At 43.4% G+C, this 27,866-nt stretch overlaps 1 protein-coding gene across 1 annotated transcript in view; it reads right to left on the reverse strand.

Moving 5' to 3' along the window:
* Positions 1 to 1,599: 1,599 nt before the first annotated feature.
* The window catches only part of PDX1 (pancreatic and duodenal homeobox 1), a 42,740-nt gene continuing 16,473 nt past the window's right edge, over positions 1,600 to 27,866 (reverse strand). Inside the window, exon 2 of the mRNA XM_083171311.1 lies at positions 1,600 to 2,494. Coding sequence (XP_083027437.1) covers positions 2,085 to 2,494 — 410 coding nt within the window. The 3' untranslated portion in view covers positions 1,600 to 2,084. The remainder of the gene's footprint in view (positions 2,495 to 27,866) is intronic.

Raw genomic sequence — 27,866 nt, forward strand, 5'->3', positions numbered from 1 at the left:
ATTGGGACTGTTGTGTACCATTGCGTCCCACTTTGAGACAGCAGCAAGGCAAGAACTATATAGAAGTCTTGGAAACATGCCTGAATTGCCCCTTATTATATCTTAATCTATCACACATACAGTTCTGTATAGTAATCTTTATTTAAAATAAAATACCAACATATAGTTTAATGCATACACGGACAATGACTGACCTCAGGGGTTGCGCTCCCCAACCTATGAATCCACTTTTACCAGTTACCGAGAGTTGGATACAATTAAATGTCCTCATGTACTAATGTACTATTCTACAACTCCCAAAGTGGTACAGTATTTTAATATTCCAATGTATGATTACGAGGTACAGAAATACAGACATATAATTGCAATTATGTAGTTTGCTCAGCTTCATGTATGTTCAACAATTCATTTGTTTAAAAAGCCAACATAGAAGTAAGGGGCATCTGAGCGGCGTAGTCACAGAGGAATTGATGCAAGGCAGCCATAACTGTTCTCACAGGGGTTGGACAGAGGTGTGTGTATCTTGGTGAGCAGACCATAAGCTTGACTTAAAACCTGTGGGACTGGGTAAAAACAGGAACCGGACCAGTCCCAGACAGCCAGACCAGACAGACCCCATTCATCAAACTGCCATTCCGGAGTTTGTAGTGTCCTGTCCAGGGTGTGCGTGTCCATGGTGTGTTGTGCCCAGGGGATGCCTGTGACAGCTGTCAACAAGAGATGGGGAGGCAGAGATTACAGCCTCCCCATATGGTTCCGGACTGTTCCTGATAATACAGAGAGGCCTGGGACTATGTAAAAAGCGGCCCTGGACAAAACTCTGGACCGCCGGACCGGACATCAAAATCTGCAGTCCGGAGCTTGTAGTGTCCGGTCTGGGGGGGTGTCCCGTCCTGGGGGTGTCTTGTCCCGGGGGATGCCTGTAATAACTATCACCAGGGACATGGGGAAGATAAGATTACAGCCTCCCTGTGTGGTCCGGACCATTCCGGTTTTTGCTACATGCCCGGACCATACAGGGAGGCTTTATTTATTCTCTGCCTCCTCCATTCCCTGGTGACATCTGTCATGTGAAGCCCCCTGGGACAGGACACCCCCAGGATGAGACACCCCAAGGACCTCTGCAGACACTCCGGACTGCAGATTTTGATGTCCGTTACGGTGGTCCGTTGTCTTGTCTGAGTCTGGTTTTTCCCCATACCCAAGAGGACTTAGTCTCTCCATCCCCGTCTCTCTGGTGAAAGGTGTCACAGGCACCCTTACCAGACTGGAGATTCCCCAGGAAGGACATTTCAAGCTCCGGAATGGCAGAGTTTGATGAATTGGGCCTGTCCGGTCCAGCATTCCGGGTTAATGTCAGCTCCGGATTTTACCTATTTCCAAACCTGTCACCACTAACAGTGCACACTGTCCTAGGTCTTTCATTTGTGCATAAAAATACATCTAAAAGCAGGTGTATTTACCCCTCTGGCCAAAACTCTGTAGATAGGCTCTACAAACGTTGCCTATGTTAGATCACCCCATTACCACCCCTTTAGATGTAAGTGGAAACGTGTCTGAATTGCAGATGCCCTTGGATCTCCTGTACTTGCCTGAGAAGTCCAAAAACACACAAGTTGCACTCTGCAAACAGTCGCACATTCAACTGCGCGTCAGCAAGAGACCACTGCGTGGAAAGTCACCAGGCAGAATTGTGGTCCTCTCAGCTTTGGTGACATTAGCTGAGACTGCCCAAATGGGTAACACAATGCACCACTACAAACACAAACAAAATGTTACTAATAACAGGCAATCCTCACGTTACTGTATTCTCTGCCTTCACTGACAGTCACGCGTTTCGCTCTAGTAAGATAACTAAATGATGGGATACATGGGAGTCTCCTTATACGTAATGACAGTGGCAAAGTGCGGCAGGATTGTTGGTTGTTACATTTCGCTACTACATAAAGCTTAGTTCACATGTAGATTTAATAGACAGGTCCAGAGGGCTCATTCCATAACCTGCTTTGATTTATATGATTTAAGTCTTTTGAGTCCAATATACTCTAATACTTTAGTTACAACAAGAAGTAGTAATATTATCTCTATCGCTTTTCCAACTGTCTGAGAGATCCGGACGATGACATAGAGTTGACTTGACTTGAGGATGACGAAGTTGGCAGAGGAGGTGAAAGCACCAAGTCCCTATTGGGCTGAGTGTTCCCCATGCATTCCTCTTTTATGACATCTCCAGAAGATACCACAGAGTCTTGTTCCGGGTCGCTTCCTCTCCCTCTCTTCTTGTCTTCTTCCTTCTTCCACTTCATTCTGCGGTTCTGGAACCATATCTTTATGTGTCTTTCTGTCAGGTTCAGCATGACGGCCAGTTCCACTCTTCTGGGTCTCGAAATATATTTGTTAAAGAGGAATTCCTTCTCCAGCTCCAGGAGCTGAGCTCTTGTGTATGCTGTCCGTGTCCTCTTATTCTCTTCTTGTTCCATCATGTAGGAGCCACCTAGAACGACAACATGCAGAAGGTTTTAGATACATAGTTACATTTATGTTACATCTCTATTCATAATGCTATGGACAAGACTCTCCAACTTATCACAGTGCACTTGTGGCAAATGTGGTGCCTGAGCGGCGAAATGTGGTGCATTGGTGGGGAAATGTGGTGCACTGGCACCTAAACACAGTGCACTGCAGTGTATTGGAGTATGGGTCATTGGGTCCACATATATTAGGTCGACATACATTGGATCAACCATGGAAGGTCAACATGGCTTAGTTTAACACAAGAAATAGGTCAACATGCCTAGTTCGACAATGGCAAGGTCGACAGTCAAAAGGTCATCATGACGTTTTCACTTTTTTGCCCTGAATGTCTTCACAGTCCACTGTGAAGAATAGACCACAGTTCTGTCTACATGCACTTAACATGCCCTTACTAATCATACCGTACATGTGAGCAACATGTCAAGCCCTCATGTCATGAGACGTATCAAGCCCTCAAACTATTGGAGAAGTGGAAAATTGGTGACGTTTTCCATAGAAACCAATCAGCTTTCACCTATCATTTTAAAGAATGTACTCAATATAGGCTATGAAGAAGCTGATTGGGTGCTACGGATAATTAATACACTTGCCCAATGCACCACTATTTAGAAGGCTTGATACATCTCCCCCAGACTAGTATTCATATGACATATGAAGCTAAATATTACACATATTATTACTTCTGTATCAGTAGTAATGGTTGTGCATTATTCTCTCTATCCTTGACATTCCTTTTTTTTCTGCTCAGGTTTCTTTAAACACCAAACTATAACACCCACACTGTACATTTACAAGATTGCTAGTTCCTATCAGCAGCAGTGACATCACTGAATCATAAAACACGTGCCGTATTCCCTAGTGATGTCACTGTTTCCTAGTGGCTGTACTACTGAAGCTCATTCTTATGGAAATTGCTTCTAAGCAGTCAATAGTTGGACGTCATTGGAACTCTATAAAAGTGTCACAAGATCCTCTGGTGTAAAGGTTACTTTAGTCATTGTGCTTTGTGCACTACTCTATGTGATTAGAAAAAATAATAATAATAATAATAATAAAAGTAATAAAATAATAATAATAGTAGTAGTCCAGGTACTCTGGCTTCCTCCCACAATCCAAAAATATATTGGAAGGTTAATTGGCTCCCGAGAAAAATTAACCCTAGAATGTCTGTGTGTGCATGTACATGTGGTAGGGAATATAGTTTGTAAACTCCACTGGGGCAGGGACTGATGTGACTGTGTTCTCTGTAAAGCGCTGCAGAATATGTGTGCGCTATATAAGAAACTATGAATAAATAAATAAATAAAAGTAATTATCAGGTGTACCAATAATTCTGATCTGCAGTACTGCAAATGAGCTGTAGGTGGTGCAATATACCAATTCATAGGCAGTCAGCGCTGCATAACTAATGCACCATCTTTACATACATTTTGTTGTTGGTATTTAAAATTATATATAATTAGAAAATTAAGGGTTTGCTATATAACAGACAGTTACACTGCATAAAAATCTGGGTAGCTAAATACATTTTTATACTATAAAAAATGTTATGTTACAAAACTGCAAATCAGGATAAATTTGGCCAATTGAACTATATCCTCTTTTGTGATATCAATAAATTCCTGTCTTCTGTAATTACATATATACTGTGTATCTCTCTCTATACTGTTTGTTTATATATATATATATATATATATATATATATTATATATATATATATATATATATATATAGATATAGTATTTTATATAACTATTTTTAAATGAGTATACGAGTATTCGCAGCGCAAGCGCATACCATGAGAAAGATGGGCGAGGTGAGGCCAATCTAGGCATTTAGAACCCATACACTATAGGCCCCAATGTCTCCTATAAATACATAAAAGTACAAAGGGCCAGGTGCACTAAGCTTCAAAAGTGATAAAATAGAGAGTGATAAACAACCAACCAATCAGCTCCTGCCAGTCTGGTAACAGCCCTGAAAATTGGTCTTTTTATACACTGGATACTGTATGGAATACATAATTAATATTCAACATTACAGATGGGCTGTTTCAAACATTTAAATAAGATAAGTGGTTAGGAAAAGGCTAAACATATCATAATAAATACACAAACATAATAGAACCAGTACTGCACCAGCCCCCAAAAAACAGTACTGTTCTGCGAAAATCAGGATAGTTGGGAGGTATGAGTTGGCAACAATTTGCAGCTTGAAGATGCAATAAGGAAGTGTTGGGGGTAGGGGTGTCAGACCAGCTCAGTGATATATGTAGAGGGGTATCTTTAAAACAAAATGAATTACAAATACATTTTCTAAGCAATGTCCCCTATGGCACAATGGGGCAGATGTATTAAGCTTTAACAAGAGATAAATGCAAAAGTGATCAGGGGCCAGATTCTCTAAGCTTCAAAAGTGATACATTGGAGAGTGATAAACAGCCAGCCAATCAGCTCCTGCCTGGCATTTTTCAGGTAGGAGCTGATTGGCTGGCTGTTTAGCACTCTCCATTTTATCACTTTTGAAGATTAGAGAATCTGGCCCTAGGAGAGATAAACATCCAGCCAATCACCAGATAACTGCCATGTTACAGGCTGCATTTGAAAAAAGTCAGTAAGGAGCTGATTGGCTGGACGTTTATCTCTCTTTATCACCCTTGCATTTATCTCTTGTTAAGGCTTAATACATCTGCCCCATTATGCCCCATTATGCTAATGCACTGGATTTATATATTGGATTTGCAATGTCCTAACCTCATCATTATTCCTTGTCTATCTATGTTGCGTGTATAGAAGTAGATATGAATATGTTGTCTAACCTTTATGTTATCTGTGAACAAAGATATTGAGGTTTATATAATAAGCTGCAAGCTCATTATGTAAACCAGCCAATCAGCTCCTACCTGTCAGTTTTCAAACCCAGCCTGTAACATGACAGCTAGGAGCTGATTGGCTGGCTGTTTATCACTCTCCATTTTATCACTTTTTGAAGCTTGATACATCTGGCTCTAAGAGACCCCGTTACCCACTGGTACTGGTTTTCACTAGTGTGCTTCCCTGTGGTGACTGGCTTTCGGGGGCAAGCGCCCAGATTCAAACTTAGTATTAGCGACCCACTAGAACAGGCATGTACAAACTATGGCCCTCCAGCTGTTGTGAAACTACAAGTCCCATCATGACTTGCCAAAGTTTTGCTATTTGGGAATGCTAAAATTATGGCAAGGCATGCTGGGATGTGTAGTTTCACAACAACTGGAGGGCCATAGTTTGGACATGCCTGCCCTAAAATACAAGGTCACCTAGACGCTGGTTGATGGACCAATATTTCATGCCCAAAAAATATACTAAGAACCTTGATTATTGCTCAAAATGAGCTTGATATTGTGGATGGTGCAACAGCACTGTATTTCTTGTACAAGCATGATAGTTCCTCATGATACATGTGTGTAATTAGGGCAGAGTTGCCTACCCTCCTGCATTCTGCAGGAGACTCCCTGAAATAACAGCAATCTCCCTCTCTCCCTCATTAGTCTAGCAATCTCCCTCATTTTCCCTAGCCCACATTACACTGTTACATTTGTTGTGGAAAAATGGAATGAGAGACAGATACATTTACAATGAATCATCAGCGCCATTTCCCAGCACTTTACCAAGTGTAGACGCTCTTACAAACTGCTTTAGGTCTAATCTATATTTGTGTATAAGTCATTTTAAAAGATTCCTCTCAGATGCAGCAGTACACACCCACACTCAGGCCAGCCGAGAGGAATGCCGGGCCCCGGTAAAATTTTGGGGGCATGGCCTAAGTGTGGGAGGTGTGGGCACCTCCTGCACTTAGGCTACGCCCCCAAAATGTTTAGAGGAGGGTTAACGAAAACTCTAAAAACTGTAATCTAAGCAGCAGCAGCACACAACTACAGCATGTGCTGTGCTGACAGCAGGCTCAGCATGACCTCTTACGCTGTCAGTGAGACACTCATGCTGAGCCTGCTGTCAGCACGGCCCATGCTGTAGAAGTGTGTGCTACTGTTGCTCTTCTTGTTCCATCATGTAGGAGCCACCTAGAACGACAACATGCAGAAGGTTTTAGATACATAGTTACATTTATGTTACATCTCTATTCATAATGCTATGGACAAGACTCTCCAACTTATCACAGTGCACTTGTGGCAAATGTGGTGCCTGAGCGGCGAAATGTGGTGCATTGGTGGGGAAATGTGGTGCACTGGCACCTAAACACAGTGCACTGCAGTGTATTGGAGTATGGGTCATTGGGTCCACATATATTAGGTCGACATACATTGGATCAACCATGGAAGGTCAACATGGCTTAGTTTAACACAAGAAATAGGTCAACATGCCTAGTTCGACAATGGCAAGGTCGACAGTCAAAAGGTCATCATGACGTTTTCACTTTTTTGCCCTGAATGTCTTCACAGTCCACTGTGAAGAATAGACCACAGTTCTGTCTACATGCACTTAACATGCCCTTACTAATCATACCGTACATGTGAGCAACATGTCAAGCCCTCATGTCATGAGACGTATCAAGCCCTCAAACTATTGGAGAAGTGGAAAATTGGTGACGTTTTCCATAGAAACCAATCAGCTTTCACCTATCATTTTAAAGAATGTACTCAATATAGGCTATGAAGAAGCTGATTGGGTGCTACGGATAATTAATACACTTGCCCAATGCACCACTATTTAGAAGGCTTGATACATCTCCCCCAGACTAGTATTCATATGACATATGAAGCTAAATATTACACATATTATTACTTCTGTATCAGTAGTAATGGTTGTGCATTATTCTCTCTATCCTTGACATTCCTTTTTTTTCTGCTCAGGTTTCTTTAAACACCAAACTATAACACCCACACTGTACATTTACAAGATTGCTAGTTCCTATCAGCAGCAGTGACATCACTGAATCATAAAACACGTGCCGTATTCCCTAGTGATGTCACTGTTTCCTAGTGGCTGTACTACTGAAGCTCATTCTTATGGAAATTGCTTCTAAGCAGTCAATAGTTGGACGTCATTGGAACTCTATAAAAGTGTCACAAGATCCTCTGGTGTAAAGGTTACTTTAGTCATTGTGCTTTGTGCACTACTCTATGTGATTAGAAAAAATAATAATAATAATAATAATAAAAGTAATAAAATAATAATAATAGTAGTAGTCCAGGTACTCTGGCTTCCTCCCACAATCCAAAAATATATTGGAAGGTTAATTGGCTCCCGAGAAAAATTAACCCTAGAATGTCTGTGTGTGCATGTACATGTGGTAGGGAATATAGTTTGTAAACTCCACTGGGGCAGGGACTGATGTGACTGTGTTCTCTGTAAAGCGCTGCAGAATATGTGTGCGCTATATAAGAAACTATGAATAAATAAATAAATAAAAGTAATTATCAGGTGTACCAATAATTCTGATCTGCAGTACTGCAAATGAGCTGTAGGTGGTGCAATATACCAATTCATAGGCAGTCAGCGCTGCATAACTAATGCACCATCTTTACATACATTTTGTTGTTGGTATTTAAAATTATATATAATTAGAAAATTAAGGGTTTGCTATATAACAGACAGTTACACTGCATAAAAATCTGGGTAGCTAAATACATTTTTATACTATAAAAAATGTTATGTTACAAAACTGCAAATCAGGATAAATTTGGCCAATTGAACTATATCCTCTTTTGTGATATCAATAAATTCCTGTCTTCTGTAATTACATATATACTGTGTATCTCTCTCTATACTGTTTGTTTATATATATATATATATATATATATATATATATATATATATATATATATATATATATATAGATATAGTATTTTATATAACTATTTTTAAATGAGTATACGAGTATTCGCAGCGCAAGCGCATACCATGAGAAAGATGGGCGAGGTGAGGCCAATCTAGGCATTTAGAACCCATACACTATAGGCCCCAATGTCTCCTATAAATACATAAAAGTACAAAGGGCCAGGTGCACTAAGCTTCAAAAGTGATAAAATAGAGAGTGATAAACAACCAACCAATCAGCTCCTGCCAGTCTGGTAACAGCCCTGAAAATTGGTCTTTTTATACACTGGATACTGTATGGAATACATAATTAATATTCAACATTACAGATGGGCTGTTTCAAACATTTAAATAAGATAAGTGGTTAGGAAAAGGCTAAACATATCATAATAAATACACAAACATAATAGAACCAGTACTGCACTTTCTAAACTCACAATCTCCCACTTTATGGTAAGGCTCCTGTCTCTTCCTCCTGGCAGCTGCTCTCTGGTCTATTGAGGTCTCAGATCCACACATACAGTACATGTGGTAGAAGAAGCTGGTACACTAGATATGTGCAGCAGCTCTGCTCTGTCCCTTAAACTGCATGATGTGGTGGCAGCTCTACTGATCATTTTATATACCAGTGCTAGCTTTGTTATAATTGAAGGCATTTTTCAAGAGGAGGGTAGGCATTTGCCTATGGGGTATACTGTAGATCACTTGTATATTTTATTATCTTTTTTAGATATGTCTTTTATTCTTGATCATTTGCAAATCATTTTTGTTTATCGCCTCTAATCGTATTCAGTGGCATACCTAGGGTTGGTCTTTTCCATTGCGGACATGCATGTGAAAATGGACATTAAATCATCTATGCGATTCTCTCTGCCCTCTCCAAGGCATCCCCCTCTCCCCACTATATGAATATGGTGCTTCCTTGTGGGCACTGCCACTTTACCAGGAATATCACCCCCACCCAAGTCATTTTGCGCTGTATCCACCCTTGGGCCTCATTCATAGTTATTCTGCGTCATAGTTATTACACTATTCTGAAGTTTACGCAATTGAGCACTTAAAGTTCGTCCTCACATGCATCACTGCCGCTGCCGCAATGTGTACATGCGGCAATTACAGTCTCAGTGAGGATACATTCACAACTGATTAACAGGGAGTGGATGTTTTGTTGTAGATAATAAGGAGTGATGGCAAAAATGAGAGCTGGTTGGGACCGGTTTTGAAGGGTGTATCAGCCCCCGACTGAGATCTTAAACGCAGGAAAAACATCTCCGTCATCTCAGTTGTGGTGGCCATTCCGAGTGACCGTAGACTCACTCTGAGTTGATGCTGTGGATGTGTCCGTGGTGTCCACCATTATGTGATGATATTGGTGTGGAAATTGTACAACTTCAGAGGCCTTTTGGAGGCTTCCAAAATCAGTGCTGATGGCCTTCAGCCAACACCGATGGTTTGCTACAGATGGTTGATGTTCTGCCATCAATTGCAGATATCCAATGGTGTCACATAGATTATTTTTTCTCCTTAATCTATATCTATATTAGCCCTATTTTATGCCCATTAGCTCCACCTCCTTCTTGGTTGGCCTACTACTGTCACATGTCCCCGCTTGCGAAGCCCACCGATAGTTCAAACCATTGATGGAAAGTATCAAACACAAATGGAGACCATTGATGGTGAATCATTCATAGATCAATAACACCTCTAGTGACATCAGGGTGCAAGATTATGTATCTTGCCTCTACGATTCTGCTGTCAGTCACCATGCTTCTACAACACAGGTGACCATCCTGTAATTACTGAAAGCACCAAGTTCTCCTAGGAGGAAGCAAGTGAATTGATGTGTTAAATACTGATTCCATACTCAGTGGATGCCTTTACCTTGTCTACACATTTATATACTAGGAAAGGTTTAGTCTGTGGCACAAGAAGTTGCATCATAAATCTCATTTTTCCAATCAATAAGTCTTCTAGAACCTTGGACTTTTCCAATGAAATTGAAATTCATGAAAACTTGCATTATCTAATTCTCAGTTTTAATCAATAAATCCTGAAGGGTAATTACTGAACAACAAATATAATAAACACATTACTGTTGCAATAAATCTTTGCCTAGTTGATATATTTGATATACATACAAATTTAATTTAGAATTTTTTCAAAAAGATAAATAAATCTAAAGTTAGTAACTTGTTTGTATTGCCGGTCCGCCATACAGGAGCTTACACTTTACTGATGACTGTGTGACATGTTTCCAATTCCATAGTCTGAGAAATAATGAATCAATGCATACTTTATCTTATCTGCTGCCATGTGCTTCGCTCCCTCCAGATGGCATCATGGCGCCTCCGCTCGGCACTGTTGCTTGGCACCCTGATATAGAATTCTTTTGAAAGACAGACACACAGTCGCCAGAGGTTTTATTCCAGAGACACTTTGTTGCTCAGCCGCTGAATCACTGCAGGTAACATGCAAACACACTCTCAGCATAAATTTGGCGCTCTACAGTCCTCATCAGGGGGAAGAGAAATCTGTGACTATGTTGCAGCTAAATTGCAGGCCATGATGGAACCCTTCAGTGGCATGCCCGGAAATTTTATGGGCTGAGCTGCGCTGCTGGCATTGGCAAGCCTGGAAAATTTTTGTTGACTGATTCCTAGGTGTTTGCCAGTGGTGCTGAAGTGGTGCGCAATCTGGCAACACCAATTTTCACCGGACCATTCTATTTTCCTGGGACTATCCCGCTGTCCAACTTGCAGGCATAAGTGTCCCGTGATGGGGGTCAGTTGGGAATCCCCCTGTTACTCGCTGCTCTGCTTAGCACTGTGGGCATGCATATAGGGATGGCCATCGATGATTAGAAATAATCGATGGTTTATGGCCGATGTTGAATAGTTTTGCCATCGATGGGGGAGAACCAGATGGTTTCCCACCATTGATGTAAAGCTTAAACCAATTTTGGGGGCTGTCCCACCTGTAATTACTGAAAGCACCAAGTTCTCCTAGGAGGAAGCAAGTGAATTGATGTGTTAAATACTGATTCCATACTCAGTGGATGCCTTTACCTTGTCTACACATTTATATACTAGGAAAGGTTTAGTCTGTGGCACAAGAAGTTGCATCATAAATCTCATTTTTCCAATCAATAAGTCTTCTAGAACCTTGGACTTTTCCAATGAAATTGAAATTCATGAAAACTTGCATTATCTAATTCTCAGTTTTAATCAATAAATCCTGAAGGGTAATTACTGAACAACAAATATAATAAACACATTACTGTTGCAATAAATCTTTGCCTAGTTGATATATTTGATATACATACAAATTTAATTTAGAATTTTTTCAAAAAGATAAATAAATCTAAAGTTAGTAACTTGTTTGTATTGCCGGTCCGCCATACAGGAGCTTACACTTTACTGATGACTGTGTGACATGTTTCCAATTCCATAGTCTGAGAAATAATGAATCAATGCATACTTTATCTTATCTGCTGCCATGTGCTTCGCTCCCTCCAGATGGCATCATGGCGCCTCCGCTCGGCACTGTTGCTTGGCACCCTGATATAGAATTCTTTTGAAAGACAGACACACAGTCGCCAGAGGTTTTATTCCAGAGACACTTTGTTGCTCAGCCGCTGAATCACTGCAGGTAACATGCAAACACACTCTCAGCATAAATTTGGCGCTCTACAGTCCTCATCAGGGGGAAGAGAAATCTGTGACTATGTTGCAGCTAAATTGCAGGCCATGATGGAACCCTTCAGTGGCATGCCCGGAAATTTTATGGGCTGAGCTGCGCTGCTGGCATTGGCAAGCCTGGAAAATTTTTGTTGACTGATTCCTAGGTGTTTGCCAGTGGTGCTGAAGTGGTGCGCAATCTGGCAACACCAATTTTCACCGGACCATTCTATTTTCCTGGGACTATCCCGCTGTCCAACTTGCAGGCATAAGTGTCCCGTGATGGGGGTCAGTTGGGAATCCCCCTGTTACTCGCTGCTCTGCTTAGCACTGTGGGCATGCATATAGGGATGGCCATCGATGATTAGAAATAATCGATGGTTTATGGCCGATGTTGAATAGTTTTGCCATCGATGGGGGAGAACCAGATGGTTTCCCACCATTGATGTAAAGCTTAAACCAATAGTTTAGTTTTTGTTTTTTCCCTACAATGCCGGGACACGGAGCATAGCTCCGCCCCTGACACTCGTGAAGCCCCGCCCCCACATTTCTCAATCACTTTCTCAATTAGAGAAAGTGAATGACCATCGATATGCAAAAACATCAATGGTTATCCATAGAATGGTTATACACTATCGATGGGCTATTGCACTTTTGCCATCGATGGCAACCATCGATGGCAAAGGCAATGATGGCCATCCCTACATGCATATTCATGGGAGACGGAGGGGCTGGGGGCGTGCCAGCAGCTCATAGCGCACTGGCCATGGGCCCATAGTGACGATAATGGGAGGCGTGGCTCCCATGAGTGTAATTTCTGCCAGGACACACCCCCTTACTAACCCGGCTATGATGTTGTTTATATAAGTTATACAATGGTTTAGGACATTGGAGCTTGGCTAGGAAAAATATAACACAACCTCAGTTTCACTTGCTTTATTGGTTGCCCCAGTAAGAACTTTCAGGGCTGGTGCGAGGTGTCTAGAGCCCCAGGCAAAGCATCAATTACCGTCCATAATTCCCCAATATGGGTCATTCCATGAAATATAGGATATAATTGCATGAAAATTAAATTTCACATAACCATGATTCATATGTAACATGATTCACGCAACATGGGGAAATTGAGCCATGGAATTTTCTTGCCCAATCTATACATCTACACTGGTAAACAAGTCTACATTGATTAATTCACGTTGTGGGTCGTAGCGCTGTTAGGCAGCTAGCTTAAGCTGCAAAATGGAAGAGCTGGCACTACCAACTATAACAATGGGCTAATGTCAAATAGTTATATCTGTAACCCTTCAGTTAACTGACCTGTTTATTCCCAACAGATGATGATGTCAGAAGGTACATTACCAAAAGGGGATCTACCTGCTACCATTATGGAATGAGGATATGAAGGGCTGATTGAGGTAAACAAAGGCCTTCTAGACAGCCTGCCATCCAGTGGCGTAACTACTGTAAGGTATCCCCAGCGGCAGCAGGATCTGTGTGGGTGCCGGCACCCACTCGACACACTTACATGCTGCTGTCTGCTGGCTGAGCACTGGAGGAGAGTCAGCCATGACAGAAACGACAAATCCCCCCACTGATTCAATTGACTGAACACAGAGCCGGCTATTGGCTACTGTGTACAGGATGGGCGGCCTGGGATGCGTCGGAGCCAAGGGAAGCAGCAGTGTCTGCTGGTCTCTCTGCCTCTCTCCTGCTTCAGATTCTCCATTATGCGTGTGACCTCATCAAGTCATACACTGGGGAAACACGCTTGAGAGGAGCTTGGGGGGGGGGGGGGGGGTGCCACAAACTTTTTGGCAGGGGGAGCAAAATTTATAGTTACGCCACTGCTGCCAACAAGGGGGGTGGGGCCCAATTCAGTCATTACGTTGACTGTATATGGCCAACATGCATTACGGTGGCAGGGTCAAAAGGTTGACATTCAAAAAGGTAGACAGTGGGTAAGATCAACAGGTGCAGAAGGTTGAGATGGACAGTAGATCGATACAGCAATGGTCAACATAAAACATTTTGACCCAAGTGATTTTAGTTTTTTGGATGCCATTCTGTGTGTTCTATATATTCATATCTAAGCACAGTCAGTGGAGACGCGCACCCTCGCGGACTCGCTTCACTCACCACGCTTTGGGCATGGTGGCTGATTCTGCTACCGCTTTACTCACCACAGGTTTCTACTCCAACTCGTAGTACACATGTATAGTAAATCAGGCAACGGTTAGAGAAACCCAAAAAAAATGATTCCTATTACTGTATTATTATCTGTTATCTATAAAGCACCACAATGTGACTGTCTGCAGTGCTGTACAATGGATAAGCATTTAGACATATAGTAAGTAACCATAGCAAAAGTACATAGCAGTGGTTCTAATAACATCACTATATCATATAACATTACAAACCCCTAAATCACGCCTGAAAAGGGGGCATGGCCTATACATAAGGGGTGTGGCCTCACATAGGATGCTGTGGACGCAGGCCACTCCCCCATTTTCCATCACTTTGGGGGCATGGTCAGTGCTGTGTGAGCTGCTGGCCATGCCCTTAGCCGCTCTGTCTCAGTGAATAGATGCTGTGCGCATGTGCGTAGCATCTATTTCTTGCTACTCTGCTGAGCAGGGCAGCGGCAGGAAGGGGGGACACCCAACTGCCCCCACCGTGGGACACTGCCGGCCCCAGGTGGGACAGCCCCCAAAAAACAGTACTGTTCTGCGAAAATCAGGATAGTTGGGAGGTATGAGTTGGCAACAATTTGCAGCTTGAAGATGCAATAAGGAAGTGTTGGGGGTAGGGGTGTCAGACCAGCTCAGTGATATATGTAGAGGGGTATCTTTAAAACAAAATGAATTACAAATACATTTTCTAAGCAATGTCCCCTATGGCACAATGGGGCAGATGTATTAAGCTTTAACAAGAGATAAATGCAAAAGTGATCAGGGGCCAGATTCTCTAAGCTTCAAAAGTGATACATTGGAGAGTGATAAACAGCCAGCCAATCAGCTCCTGCCTGGCATTTTTCAGGTAGGAGCTGATTGGCTGGCTGTTTAGCACTCTCCATTTTATCACTTTTGAAGATTAGAGAATCTGGCCCTAGGAGAGATAAACATCCAGCCAATCACCAGATAACTGCCATGTTACAGGCTGCATTTGAAAAAAGTCAGTAAGGAGCTGATTGGCTGGACGTTTATCTCTCTTTATCACCCTTGCATTTATCTCTTGTTAAGGCTTAATACATCTGCCCCATTATGCCCCATTATGCTAATGCACTGGATTTATATATTGGATTTGCAATGTCCTAACCTCATCATTATTCCTTGTCTATCTATGTTGCGTGTATAGAAGTAGATATGAATATGTTGTCTAACCTTTATGTTATCTGTGAACAAAGATATTGAGGTTTATATAATAAGCTGCAAGCTCATTATGTAAACCAGCCAATCAGCTCCTACCTGTCAGTTTTCAAACCCAGCCTGTAACATGACAGCTAGGAGCTGATTGGCTGGCTGTTTATCACTCTCCATTTTATCACTTTTTGAAGCTTGATACATCTGGCTCTAAGAGACCCCGTTACCCACTGGTACTGGTTTTCACTAGTGTGCTTCCCTGTGGTGACTGGCTTTCGGGGGCAAGCGCCCAGATTCAAACTTAGTATTAGCGACCCACTAGAACAGGCATGTACAAACTATGGCCCTCCAGCTGTTGTGAAACTACAAGTCCCATCATGACTTGCCAAAGTTTTGCTATTTGGGAATGCTAAAATTATGGCAAGGCATGCTGGGATGTGTAGTTTCACAACAACTGGAGGGCCATAGTTTGGACATGCCTGCCCTAAAATACAAGGTCACCTAGACGCTGGTTGATGGACCAATATTTCATGCCCAAAAAATATACTAAGAACCTTGATTATTGCTCAAAATGAGCTTGATATTGTGGATGGTGCAACAGCACTGTATTTCTTGTACAAGCATGATAGTTCCTCATGATACATGTGTGTAATTAGGGCAGAGTTGCCTACCCTCCTGCATTCTGCAGGAGACTCCCTGAAATAACAGCAATCTCCCTCTCTCCCTCATTAGTCTAGCAATCTCCCTCATTTTCCCTAGCCCACATTACACTGTTACATTTGTTGTGGAAAAATGGAATGAGAGACAGATACATTTACAATGAATCATCAGCGCCATTTCCCAGCACTTTACCAAGTGTAGACGCTCTTACAAACTGCTTTAGGTCTAATCTATATTTGTGTATAAGTCATTTTAAAAGATTCCTCTCAGATGCAGCAGTACACACCCACACTCAGGCCAGCCGAGAGGAATGCCGGGCCCCGGTAAAATTTTGGGGGCATGGCCTAAGTGTGGGAGGTGTGGGCACCTCCTGCACTTAGGCTACGCCCCCAAAATGTTTAGAGGAGGGTTAACGAAAACTCTAAAAACTGTAATCTAAGCAGCAGCAGCACACAACTACAGCATGTGCTGTGCTGACAGCAGGCTCAGCATGACCTCTTACGCTGTCAGTGAGACACTCATGCTGAGCCTGCTGTCAGCACGGCCCATGCTGTAGAAGTGTGTGCTACTGTTGCTACCCGGGAGGGACGGAGGGGGAAGGGAGGGGCCCCTGCAGGCCCCTCCAGCATGCCTGGGCCCGGGTAATTAGTACTCGCCCCCCTCTCGGCTTCCCTGCCCACAACAAAGAAAATATTGAATTATCACCAAGCATAGTATTATATAAAAGATATTGGGCGAGATTTATTTTATTTATTTATTTACAGTTTCTTATATAGCGCAGCAGATTCCATTGCGCTTTACAATAGTAGACAGTGATAAGACAAACTGGGTAACAACAGACAGACTTGGAGGTAGCCGGGCCCTGCTGCAAGCTTACAATCTATAGGGATATAGGGGGGAAACACAAGGACAGGGAAAAAGTAATAGCATAGCAGTCCCACCAAGTTACAAGTCCAGAAGGGAAGCTATATAATACATAAGTGCCTCGGAGGGTTATGCATGTAGAACTTAAATATGATAGGTTTGCCTGAAGAGGTGAGTTTTCAGGGAACGCTTGAAAGTTTGGAGAGTGGCGGGGAGTCTTAGGGGAGTATTCAATGCAATGGCGAGCGCATGGCAGCGAATCCTGTTTTGACTTCGCAGTGCGCTCGCCATGATTTTTCGCTCCCCTTAAATTCGCCGCCAGCCCTGACTATTCAATGCGTCAGGGGCTCGCTGCCCCTGACGGCGAATAGTGTCATGAGTGACGAATCCCCCTGCGCAGATACTCCATGCCTGTCTGGAGTCTGCAGGGGGATGGGAGGGACTGGTGTCGCGGCGGGGGAGCGCGCTAATGCAGGCGGGAGCCTCCGCACAGCCTGGGGACAGGTCCAGCAGCAGCAGAGCCTCCGGCTCAAGCAGTCCCAGCGCTGACATCACCGTGCTGTGGCTGCCGGAGCCAGAGGTCTGCTACTGCTGGAGCCGTCCCTGTCAGCTTGTCCCCCGCATATCTCTCCCCCCTCCCGTCCCCTCACCTCCCTCCCTCCCTCCCCTCACCTCACCCCCAGCAGAAGGGCTTTCAGGGTGCTGCTGGGGTCGGAGCCGCTGCACTCACTGGTCCCGATCGTGCCTATGTAATGATCGGGATCAGTGTGCAGTGAATATATGAATGTTAATGAGCGGCTCCGGCTCCCGGCCCCCTGCTGGCGAATGTGTAAAAAAAATATATATATATTGTTTAAAAAATATATATATATATATATTAAAAATATATTCATGTGCTGCAAGTATATGAATAAAAATAGCATGCCCTTTCATAGGAAAAATATTCTGATTTTTTAACACCAAAAAAAAATATTAAAAACGCTTTAATTTAAAAGATCACATTACAGTTCACCTACAAAAGCTGCCGAATGCTAAACGGAGAATCATGGCGAAAATCAGTGGAGAAAGCAGTTCTCCATTTGAGCATTGAATACACTGTCGGCGAATTCCACTAAAAACCCCATTGAAAATCACAGGCGAATTGTGGAGAATCATTTACGGCGAATCAGCAGACATTTGCTGTTCATTTGTGGCGAATTGCCTCCATTGAATATGGCGAATTGTTTTTTCTAACAGAAAATTCGCCGTTAACCCAGCGAATTGCCAGATTCACTGAAAAAAACGGCGAATCTGAGGCATTGAATACTGGCCTTAATGTGCGTGGAAGGGTATTCCATAGGGTGGGGGCAGCCCGATAAAAGTCCTGTAATAATGAATGGGAGCTAGTGATCCGTGCAGAAGAGAGACGCAGATCTTGTGTAGAGCGTAGTGGTCGAGATGGGAGATATTTTGTGATAAGTGCAGAGATATATGCTGGTGCAGTATAGACATTGGGCGAGATGTAATAGGGTGCAATTTTTAGTCATGTTTTAATATCGCACTTAATCGCACATTTTTTGAAAAACTCGAAAATGTAATAGGGTGCAATTTTTTTAGACAGAGTCGAAATTCACATGCGAGTTAGTGGGAGTTTTAGTATGTATGAAAATAGTACAAGTTTTTTAGTAACGAAATGTGCGATTTTTTTAGACGTGTGCAATTTTTTTAGACATGAAAGTGTGCAGTATTCAGTACAAAAAAATGGTATGGGGTCCCCCCTCCTGAGCATATCCAGCACCAGGCTCATAGAGCTGAACCTGGTTCCAAAAAAATTCGGGGGACAAAAAAACTGGGGGTCCCCTGTATTTTTGAACCTGCACCGGGTTCCAACAGCCCTCGGTGTCATGCCACAGCCGGGGGACACTTTTTTCGTAAGGTCCCCTGGCCATACCATGTGCACCGTGGCTGGTCAACCCTGGCCGGGGTACCTAGGGGTGTGGGGACCCCCCTCAATAAAGGGCTCACGCAGGCTTCATCCATCCAGGGGTGAAGCCTGGGATGTCCTTGGCATCCATCGGAGGTGGACTCCAGGCTCATACATGTAAAATGGGGGCCCATGTCTAAGAAAATCGCATCCTATTAAATTTCGCCCTCTATGTCCTTTAGTTTTTGGTTCTTGACCAAATCATAAATACTCACTATTAGGGGGACATTTACAAAGCTTGGACATGATGGACAAGCACAGTGGTGTAACTACAGAGGGTGCAGGGGATGCAGCTGCTATGGGGCCGGGCAGTTTGGGGGGGCCGAGGACCTAGCAGGCTATCCCCTGCACCCTCTAAAAAATTTTGTACATTTTTTTTTAATTCTTCCTGCTATAGCGCCAATTTCTGCAGTGCAGGGAGGCGCTGCACTGGGGAGATGCTCTCCCTGCAATGTTAATACTGTGATCTAGAGCTTCCGCTGAGGCTGCTTGTGCCTGTTACACAATGACAGGCAGCGCCAGCCTTACCAAGTGCAGGCCCTGCAATCTAAAGGCCCGCGTCTGCATGCTGCTCCTCCAAGCTTTATGCAGTGCAGTAACCAGCCGGTAACAACCGACACCCTGGATCCCTGTACTATGGTAAGTTAGCACCCCTTCCCCATAGTGTGCTCCCCTATAGCTAGCCCCATCCCCCCTCCCCATAGTGTGCTCCCTTATGGCTAGCCCCATCCCACCTGTCCATAGTGTTCTCCCCTTATAGCTAGCCCCATCCCTGCTCCCCATAGTGTGCTCCCTTACAGCTAGCCCCATCCCCCCTGTCCATAGTGATCTCCCCTTATAACCAACCCCATACCCCCACCCCATAGTGTGCTCCCTTATAACCAGCCCCATACCCCCACCCCATAGTGTGCTCCCCTATAGCTAGCCCCATTCCCCCTCCCCATAGTGTGCTCCCTTATAGCTAGCCCCATCGCCCCTGTCCATAGTGTTCTCCCCTTATAACCAGCCCCATACCCCCCACCCCATAGTGTGCTCCCCTATAGCTAGCCCCATCCCCCCCCCCCCCCCATAGTGTGCTCCCCTATGGCCCTTGAAAATATTTATAATTGAGATATTTTTTATAAAACAGTATTAAATCACAATATACACATATAGATAACAATTACTAAAGCATATATACATAAAAGATTCTTAAATGGATACAGTGAAGGGACTCAATACCGCTACTATTTATCTAATAATGTCACACTCACAAAACATATCTTCATTTAGATACAATCACAATTTATATCAGTGGCTTTATTCAGCTGTATTCCTACAATTATATACGTGTGCTCCAAACAAAGAAGCTGCGTAGTGTTGAATAATGGAATACTACGCAGCACCTGCACCTTTGATTTGCGTACATGTTTATATACAATTGTGGGAACCCAATTGAATAAAGCAGCTAATATAAGTTGTGATTGTATCTAAACTGAGATACTTTTTGTGATTGTGACATCGGTATCTTCATCAATGTCAGAGGTAAGGGGGGGGGGGCTTTTTAAGATTTTGCTATGGGGCCCACAAAGTTCTAGTTACGCTCCTGGACGAGCACAAATATGAATATAGTTAAAAGAAATACACATGTTGATCCCAGTCAGTGTGGTTCAGGACAGAGTTTTATTTATTTTTTTAACCGGTGAATGCTACTTGGAACGAAGAGGATGCTATCTACACTAGATCTAGGCAAGTATAATTTTTTTCCCCACAGCTCCCTAACAGATTCTACTGGAGAAGAGGGCAGATCTATGGGGGCACATAGGTAAGTATATGTATGTATGTATGTATGTATGTATGTATGTATGTATGTATGTGTGTATGTATGTATGTATGTGTGTGTGTGAATCTATGTAAATAAACTTTTACTTGCTGTGGTTTGTAGGTATTTATTTTAGAATTGTTTTTGCTTTGTAACTACAAGTCCCAGTGGGCCCTTTAATGCTCCCAATGCAGGTACTTATAGTTCTTCAAGTACCCGCATGCGGGGGGAGCCTTGCTGGGACTTATTGTTCCACAGCAAAACGCAATATTATTTTTTACACTTATTTTTACACTTTTAATGCTAACAACCTGGGACCCAGTAGCGCACGCAGGGGGGGTTTCCGAGTACCCAGAAACCCCCCAGGAGTCTAAGGGCCAAGCTGAGGGTCCCCTCTTTCCACGAGTACAAGAATTTTTAAAATCGGACCTTGGGAACCGGAGATATCTGACTTCAAAGCAGTGGCCCCCATCCAAGCCTGTTAATTGCTGGTCCCAGTCAGATATTTCAGGTTCTGTCTGATGTAGAGTTTTTCTGAGGATATATTCCAAAAGCTAGGACTCTCCCCCTTTGAATGACACTAGAAACTTGTCTCTACTGTTCCCAGAACCAGAGATACCAGCATTCGAGCAGCTGGTTACTGCTCCAGCTCCACACACCTGGTATGTAGTTTGATATACTCGTTGGCAGATTGCTCTGCCTCCTGAAATGTGATCCCCTAGTCCCCAATATAATTTGGTAGGTGGGATTCTCTAGTTTTTAATTCCATTAAAATCTAAGAAATCTATTTCCGGGAACGGGAGATATCTGCAGTCAAGCAAGCTGTCCTCCCACCAGAAAAATTATGAATAATAAACCCACTCCACTATACACCCCTCCTCTGCGTATTAAACATCCTCTACCACCCTGGAAGTTATGTATCAGGGCCCCTTCTTTCAGCCCAATGCCCCGTTCTCCCACCATCTGTGCAGTAAAGGGGTAATTAGTGGAAATTACTGATCCAGGCCCTACATGCTGAGCGGTTGATATAATACCCCCTACCACCCGCGGGACATCAAAACATATACTGGGTCACCTAAGTGTCCATCTCCGTACTTTGCTCCGCCCCTCTGGAAACCCCCTTCTGAAAATCCTGCGTTTGCCCCTGCTGGGACCCAATGACCAGGGGTGCTGGGGATAGTTCCAGGCTTCAGCCCTGGCCTTGGGTGGCTTAACAAACATGGGGTTAATGCTATGACCACAGGACCTTACATAATTAGTGCCCCCGGCAGTGGCATTACCCTGTTGACTGTTGGAGCGCGGTGCTGGTTTAAAAAATATGGGGAACCCCTATTTCTTTTGTCCCCCATATTTTTGGAACCAGGACCGGTCCAAAAACCTGGTGCTGGTTTTTGAAATACAGGGGGACCCCACAGAATGTCTCCCCTGTATTTCTGAAATCAAGGGCGGTTGGGGCAAATATAACATTTGCAGAGAGAGTTAGATTTGGGTGGGGTGTGTTGAAACTGAAATCTAAATTGCAGAGTAAAAATAAAGCAGCCAGTATTTACCTTTCACAAAATAACTCACCCAAATCTAATGGCCCGTACATACGGGGCAACGGCAGCAGTGTGCTGAGTGATCTATTTAAGCATGGTTTGCTCCACACATATCGCTCAACACTGCACCAGCGATGTGTGCTGAGCGATCTTTTACGGCCATTATTCCCAATTGGGAGAACACTGGCGATGACTAGATCTACACAGCATGGAATATAAATCTAGTCAGGAGATAGCACCGTGCGGTACCGCGCATCGCTGTAGCCAGGAACCATACACAAGGAGCGATCTGTGCTTCATTTCTAAGCAATCTAGACATTATCTTAGAAATGGGGCTGTAATCATCCCATGCATATGGTCCATTACTCTCTGCACATGTTACATCTGCCCCACCTGCAATCCACATGGTTTTGCCCATATTGAGAACAAATTTGTCCTGCGCTCAGGTCTAAGTTAAGCACCGTATAGGCTCAAAGAGCTTGTGATTCTTTCTTTTTACACATAAGAAGCATCGCACGGATCTGACTGAATCATGTGATGCTTCGGGATCGTCCTTGTTTGGCCAAATATGAATGTCGAAAAACAGAATGTCGGAAAATACGAATCCTGAGTAAATATGACGAGTTCTCAGGCTGAAATCACGGCCATTCGCGGCCAAAACCCATTCGTAACCATTCGTATTTGCGCTCCGCCATCATGGCCAAGCTTACTACATTTGTCCCATCCAGTGAAAAAAAAATGTGCATTATATATTTCGTACAATTTTTTATACAATTAAAATTGTGTTTAGACTCAAAGGAAATAATAATCAGTTTAGTCGGCGATCATGGAATTATTTCTCTCCCCTTCGGCTGTATGCGAGGGGATGTGTTCGTGTACATCACTTCCCATGGTGCCGAGGGGACTTGGCGTGTGTATGTGTGTGTGTGTGTGGGGGGGGGGGGGGGGGGATTCGGTCAGGTGCCGTTTCAGGGCTCATTAACCAGTCAGTGATCCAAGGAGTTTGCAAAATCAGTTGAATTATCTGTTATTTTAGACTCCTCCCATCATTTTATGCCCCCACAGTGCTGCCATGTATGTGCTGTCTGCTGACTACACATGTGTGGTATCGTTCTGTGGTAACTTGCTGGGGCCCTTGATAGTTTTTATTGTTTGGTCCCAGAGCAAAATAGTTTGAGAAACCCTGTTCTAACCTATTTACTTTTGAGTTAGATTCTCTATCAACAAATAGCAACTTCCAAAATATACACAAGGGGTCCTCCTTGACCCCGGACTCCGTCTGGCCCTCCAAGAATCTCAAGCCTGGGTAATTAGTACTTGTTTCACCCATAAATCAGATCAGATTTAAGCCAAATGCCACCATCAGAAAAAGGTTCCGTTATGCAGCTCCCTTTCCAGCAACTACACAAAGAGGGAAATTTACTAAGATGTGTATTCTACTTCACATGTGATGTTGCTATATGCAACCAATCAGATCCTGTCTACTATCTTCTAGAGGGTGCTAAATAAATAAGAAGTAGATTCTAATTGGTTGCCCATAGCAACATCACATGTGAAGTAGAATTTACATCTAATACCCCTTTTAGACATACTACCCGGGATTTTGGCCAGGTTTACCTGGGATTTTCAACCCAGGTCACTCAAGGGATTTTAGTAACAGACCGCCTTTCACACTACACCTCAGGTCCGGGAAAAACCGGGGTATACCTCTTTCACACATAAGCAAGGCTTTTCAAGCATTTCAGTGTTTCATCATTAAAATGGGACACTTTGCTGGCTCACAAGAATGACATCATCCAAAGGTGGGGGCTGACTACAAAAGGGCCTGTGGGGAGTTCCCACAATACATTGCTGTTACGGCGGCTGAGAACATGTGGAGGATGAAGAGTTTGTAAGCTTTTGTGGATTTGCTGTGTTATGCAGGCTGTGATGCTTGGATTAAGCTACACATGAGTCTGCGCTCTGTTGCTGGAAAGGGAGCAAAGGAGCAACATGCAGCCACTGCCTCTGCAAGCACCTCCGCACATGTGCCTGAGGCGTCTTCCTTGGCTGCAACTGATGACCTCATCAGAAGACGCCCCGGCAGCAATAAAAAAGTAACATCACATGTTTAAAACTGAAAAACCCGGGTAAAACCATTCAGACATAAGCCGGGTATTATACCCGGGAGTAAAATACCTGGAAAACCCTGGTCAATTGCAGGTGCTCAGTATCAGGGAGTGAAATCCCAGGTATACCCTTTCAGACATACGCTAGTCCCGGGTGTGGGCACGTTCATGTGAAAAAAACCGGGATTTTCGCGTATGTCTGAAAGGGGTATAAGTGAATTTCCCCCAATAACAGCCGGGCACATTGAACAAATGTATGTAATGATGATTAATGTAACACTTAATTAAGTGGTCCAAACCATTGCTAAATATATTTATAAGGAAAAAAAATTGAATGAATTTATTATTGGGTTTAATTTAATCATACATAAAATATTGGACATTTTACTTACACATACAATATAATTTTTATAACAAATGAAGGGACCAATATTTATTATACATCCAATAACTGGGACAAAAATAGTATCATATTTATTGGGGCCATATTAATCAATGGTGGATGCACGTGATGCTGGCACTTGTAGTGCCTCTAATGTTTATAATAATCAGTGACTTCGGTACTTGTTTCCTAGCACGGCCACAATCGCGGGCATCGTGTGCCTTAACTTTAAGGGACACGATGCCCGCGATTTCCCCATAGGCTTCAATGTTAAAATATTTTAACATTGAAGCCTATACGCGTCCAACGCGATGCCCCCGATTTCTCCATAGGCTTCAATGTTAAAATATTTTAACATTGAAGCCTATGCGATGGACCCGATTTGTCCATAGGCTTCAATGTTAAAATATTTTAACATTGAAAATGAGTGCATTTAACATAGGTAAAAATGGGAAATGTCCCAATATGGGCCATTTCTCATTGGGTATGGCCCCGTCATATGTGTGTAAAAAATAATTGCCCCCCATTGTGACCACCACCCCCACGATTGACGCAAACCTGAAGCGTGGCGAGCGCAGCGAGCCCTCGAGGGGCGGCGGTGCGCGTCCTACGACCTTTTCATTCCCCTACTATCCACGTCAGCGTGGAGTTGAGAATATATAGTGTGGCGAGCGTAGCGAGCCCCGCGAGGGGACACGGATACCTGTCAAGCCCACGAGGGGCATTACTCGCGGGCTTCACAGGTATCCGCGTCCCCTCGCGGGGCTCACTGCGCTCGCCACGCTTCGGGCTCGGTGGCTCGCTACGCTCGCCACACTATATATTCTCAACTCCGCGCTGACGTGGATAGTAGGGGAATGAAAAGGTCGGAGGACGCGCACCGCCGCCCCTCGCGGGCTCGCTGCGCTCGCCACGCTTCGGGTTCGCGTCAATCGTGGGGGTGGCGGCCACAATGGGGGGCCATTATTTTTTACACACATGCCGGGGCCATAGCCAATGAGAAATGGCCCATATTGGGCCATTTACCTTTTTTTTCTATGTTAAATGTACTCAGTTTAAATGTTAAAATAATTTAACATTGAAGCCTATGGAGACGCGATGGACCCGATTTCTCCATAGGCTTCAATGTTAAATTATTTTAACATTGAAGCCTATGGAGAAATCGGGTACATCGCGTCGGTCGCGTCGTGTGCGTTTTGGTATGCACCGACACAATTTTTTCCGACACGACCACCACGATAGAAATCGTGGTGGCCGTGCTAGGAAACAAGTACCGTGACTTCATCATTAATTAATTCATTTATATTGCCGGCACAAGGAAAAACTCAAACACTCAAAGCAAAGTAGTCCCACTCCAGCACACATATAGATTGTTTCCTGCAATCATCCTGGAGCCCCACAAACACCTGACCTGATGCGTGTATTTGGCGGACGCTGAGGTCATGTGACATCTGGCTTCCTGCATTGGCATTGGGGACGCCCAGCTTTTTTCTGGGCACACCCACCATTTTTTTGGACAGGCCCAGGAAACACTGGAAGTCCCCATGCCCCAATGATGGTGAATAGCTCGGCAACTATGTCTCAAAAGCGGTTCGCAAGGGGGGATGCATATGTACATACACAGTCCCCAAAACATCAGAATGGGGCCAAACTCACCAAAACATGAGTCAACATGAATCGGGCCCAGACTGACCTGAATAAATAAACTAGGTTACTTTGTATAAGGTTAAATAGAAACATTTATTTTGTTTCTACTTTTTCTTTTATTTATTTTATTTAAATGTCTGGTATATATGTCAAGTTTCATAAAAATGATGAACATATAGCCAACATTTACATGACGGAGGTCCTTTTATTTATGCAATTGTACTTTGCTGGATGATTTTTGTTTTTATATTTTAAGTTTTTTTAAGCAGATGACAGAAAAAAGAAAAATAATTCCTACAAGGGGCACTCAGAGCTGATAGTTTTGGCTTATTTAGCAATCAATTGTTTGGTGTCCCAAGAAAAAGTGTTATTAAAATTTAACTTTTATTATGCAAGTTTAAAAAGCTGCGAAATCTATTAAAAACATTGTGAACATTGGTGAAAAAAGTGCATGACATGTGACAATAAGTTTAAAATAGAGCTAACCGTAGTGTGTGTATTCTTATTGTAGTACAATGACTATCATATGTCTGTGTGTTATTATCAATACAGTATGTGTTCTGTTTAGCTGTTGTCCACCACACTAATATAATATTGTAGTATCTAACTGAGAAAATTCCCAGTGTATTGTAGCTCTGCTATTAATTTGCAGTTATGTGTCAAATTCACCTGAAACTATGTTGCTTGAGTTGGCTATAATATAATGCCTAAAGGCCCATACACACTGGGCGACTTTGAGCTGAAAGTTGCTCAAAACACCCAGTTTGAGCGGCTTTCAGCTCAAAGCCACCCAGAGTGTATGCCCCGGCGATAAGTGTGAGCGCTTCTGCGCACTCCCGCATAATCGCCCGGAAAGCCACTCATCTGCTGGTATTATCAGCAGATAAGCGGCTTTCAGGACGGCTTTGCATAGTGCTGCGCTATGCAACGCCGTCCTCCACCCTCTGTCGGCGCCGGCCAGGGGGAAAGCCGCTCAGTGTGTATGCTTTCCCCGTAGCGATGATTGACGCTGTATGTGTGTATACTCTACATGGCAAGGGTTATTTAACCCTTGCCATGTAGAGTATACATGCAAAATAATTGCACCATAAATCAACCTGACTCTCACCGAGTGTATACATTTTCACAATCACCACTTTCAACCAACTGTTTGTGTGACCACACATTTATTTAACAGTCTTAGGCATTATATTGTAGCCAACTCAAGCAACTTAGTTGCAGGTGAATTTGACACATAACTGCAAATTAATTGCAGAGCTACAATACACTGGGAATTTTCTCAGTTATACCCCTTTCACACTGCACTTGTTAAACGGTATATTGCTGTTTTTTCCCCATTTCTAAACGTTTAAGGCTGCAGTGGGAAAGTGCCAGAGTTCATTTACCGGTTAAAGATAACCGGTATTTCAACACGTTTAAAAAGCAGAGTCCTACACGATTCAGAGCCGTTTTTTATGCAGTGAGAATGGCTCTGAAATGGTATTTAGTAAAAACAACAGACTACAGACCTGTGATA

The sequence above is a fragment of the Crinia signifera genome, chromosome 2 (assembly GCF_055691185.1).
Source record: "Crinia signifera chromosome 2, ASM5569118v1, whole genome shotgun sequence".
Classification (NCBI taxonomy): Eukaryota; Metazoa; Chordata; class Amphibia; order Anura; family Myobatrachidae; genus Crinia; species Crinia signifera.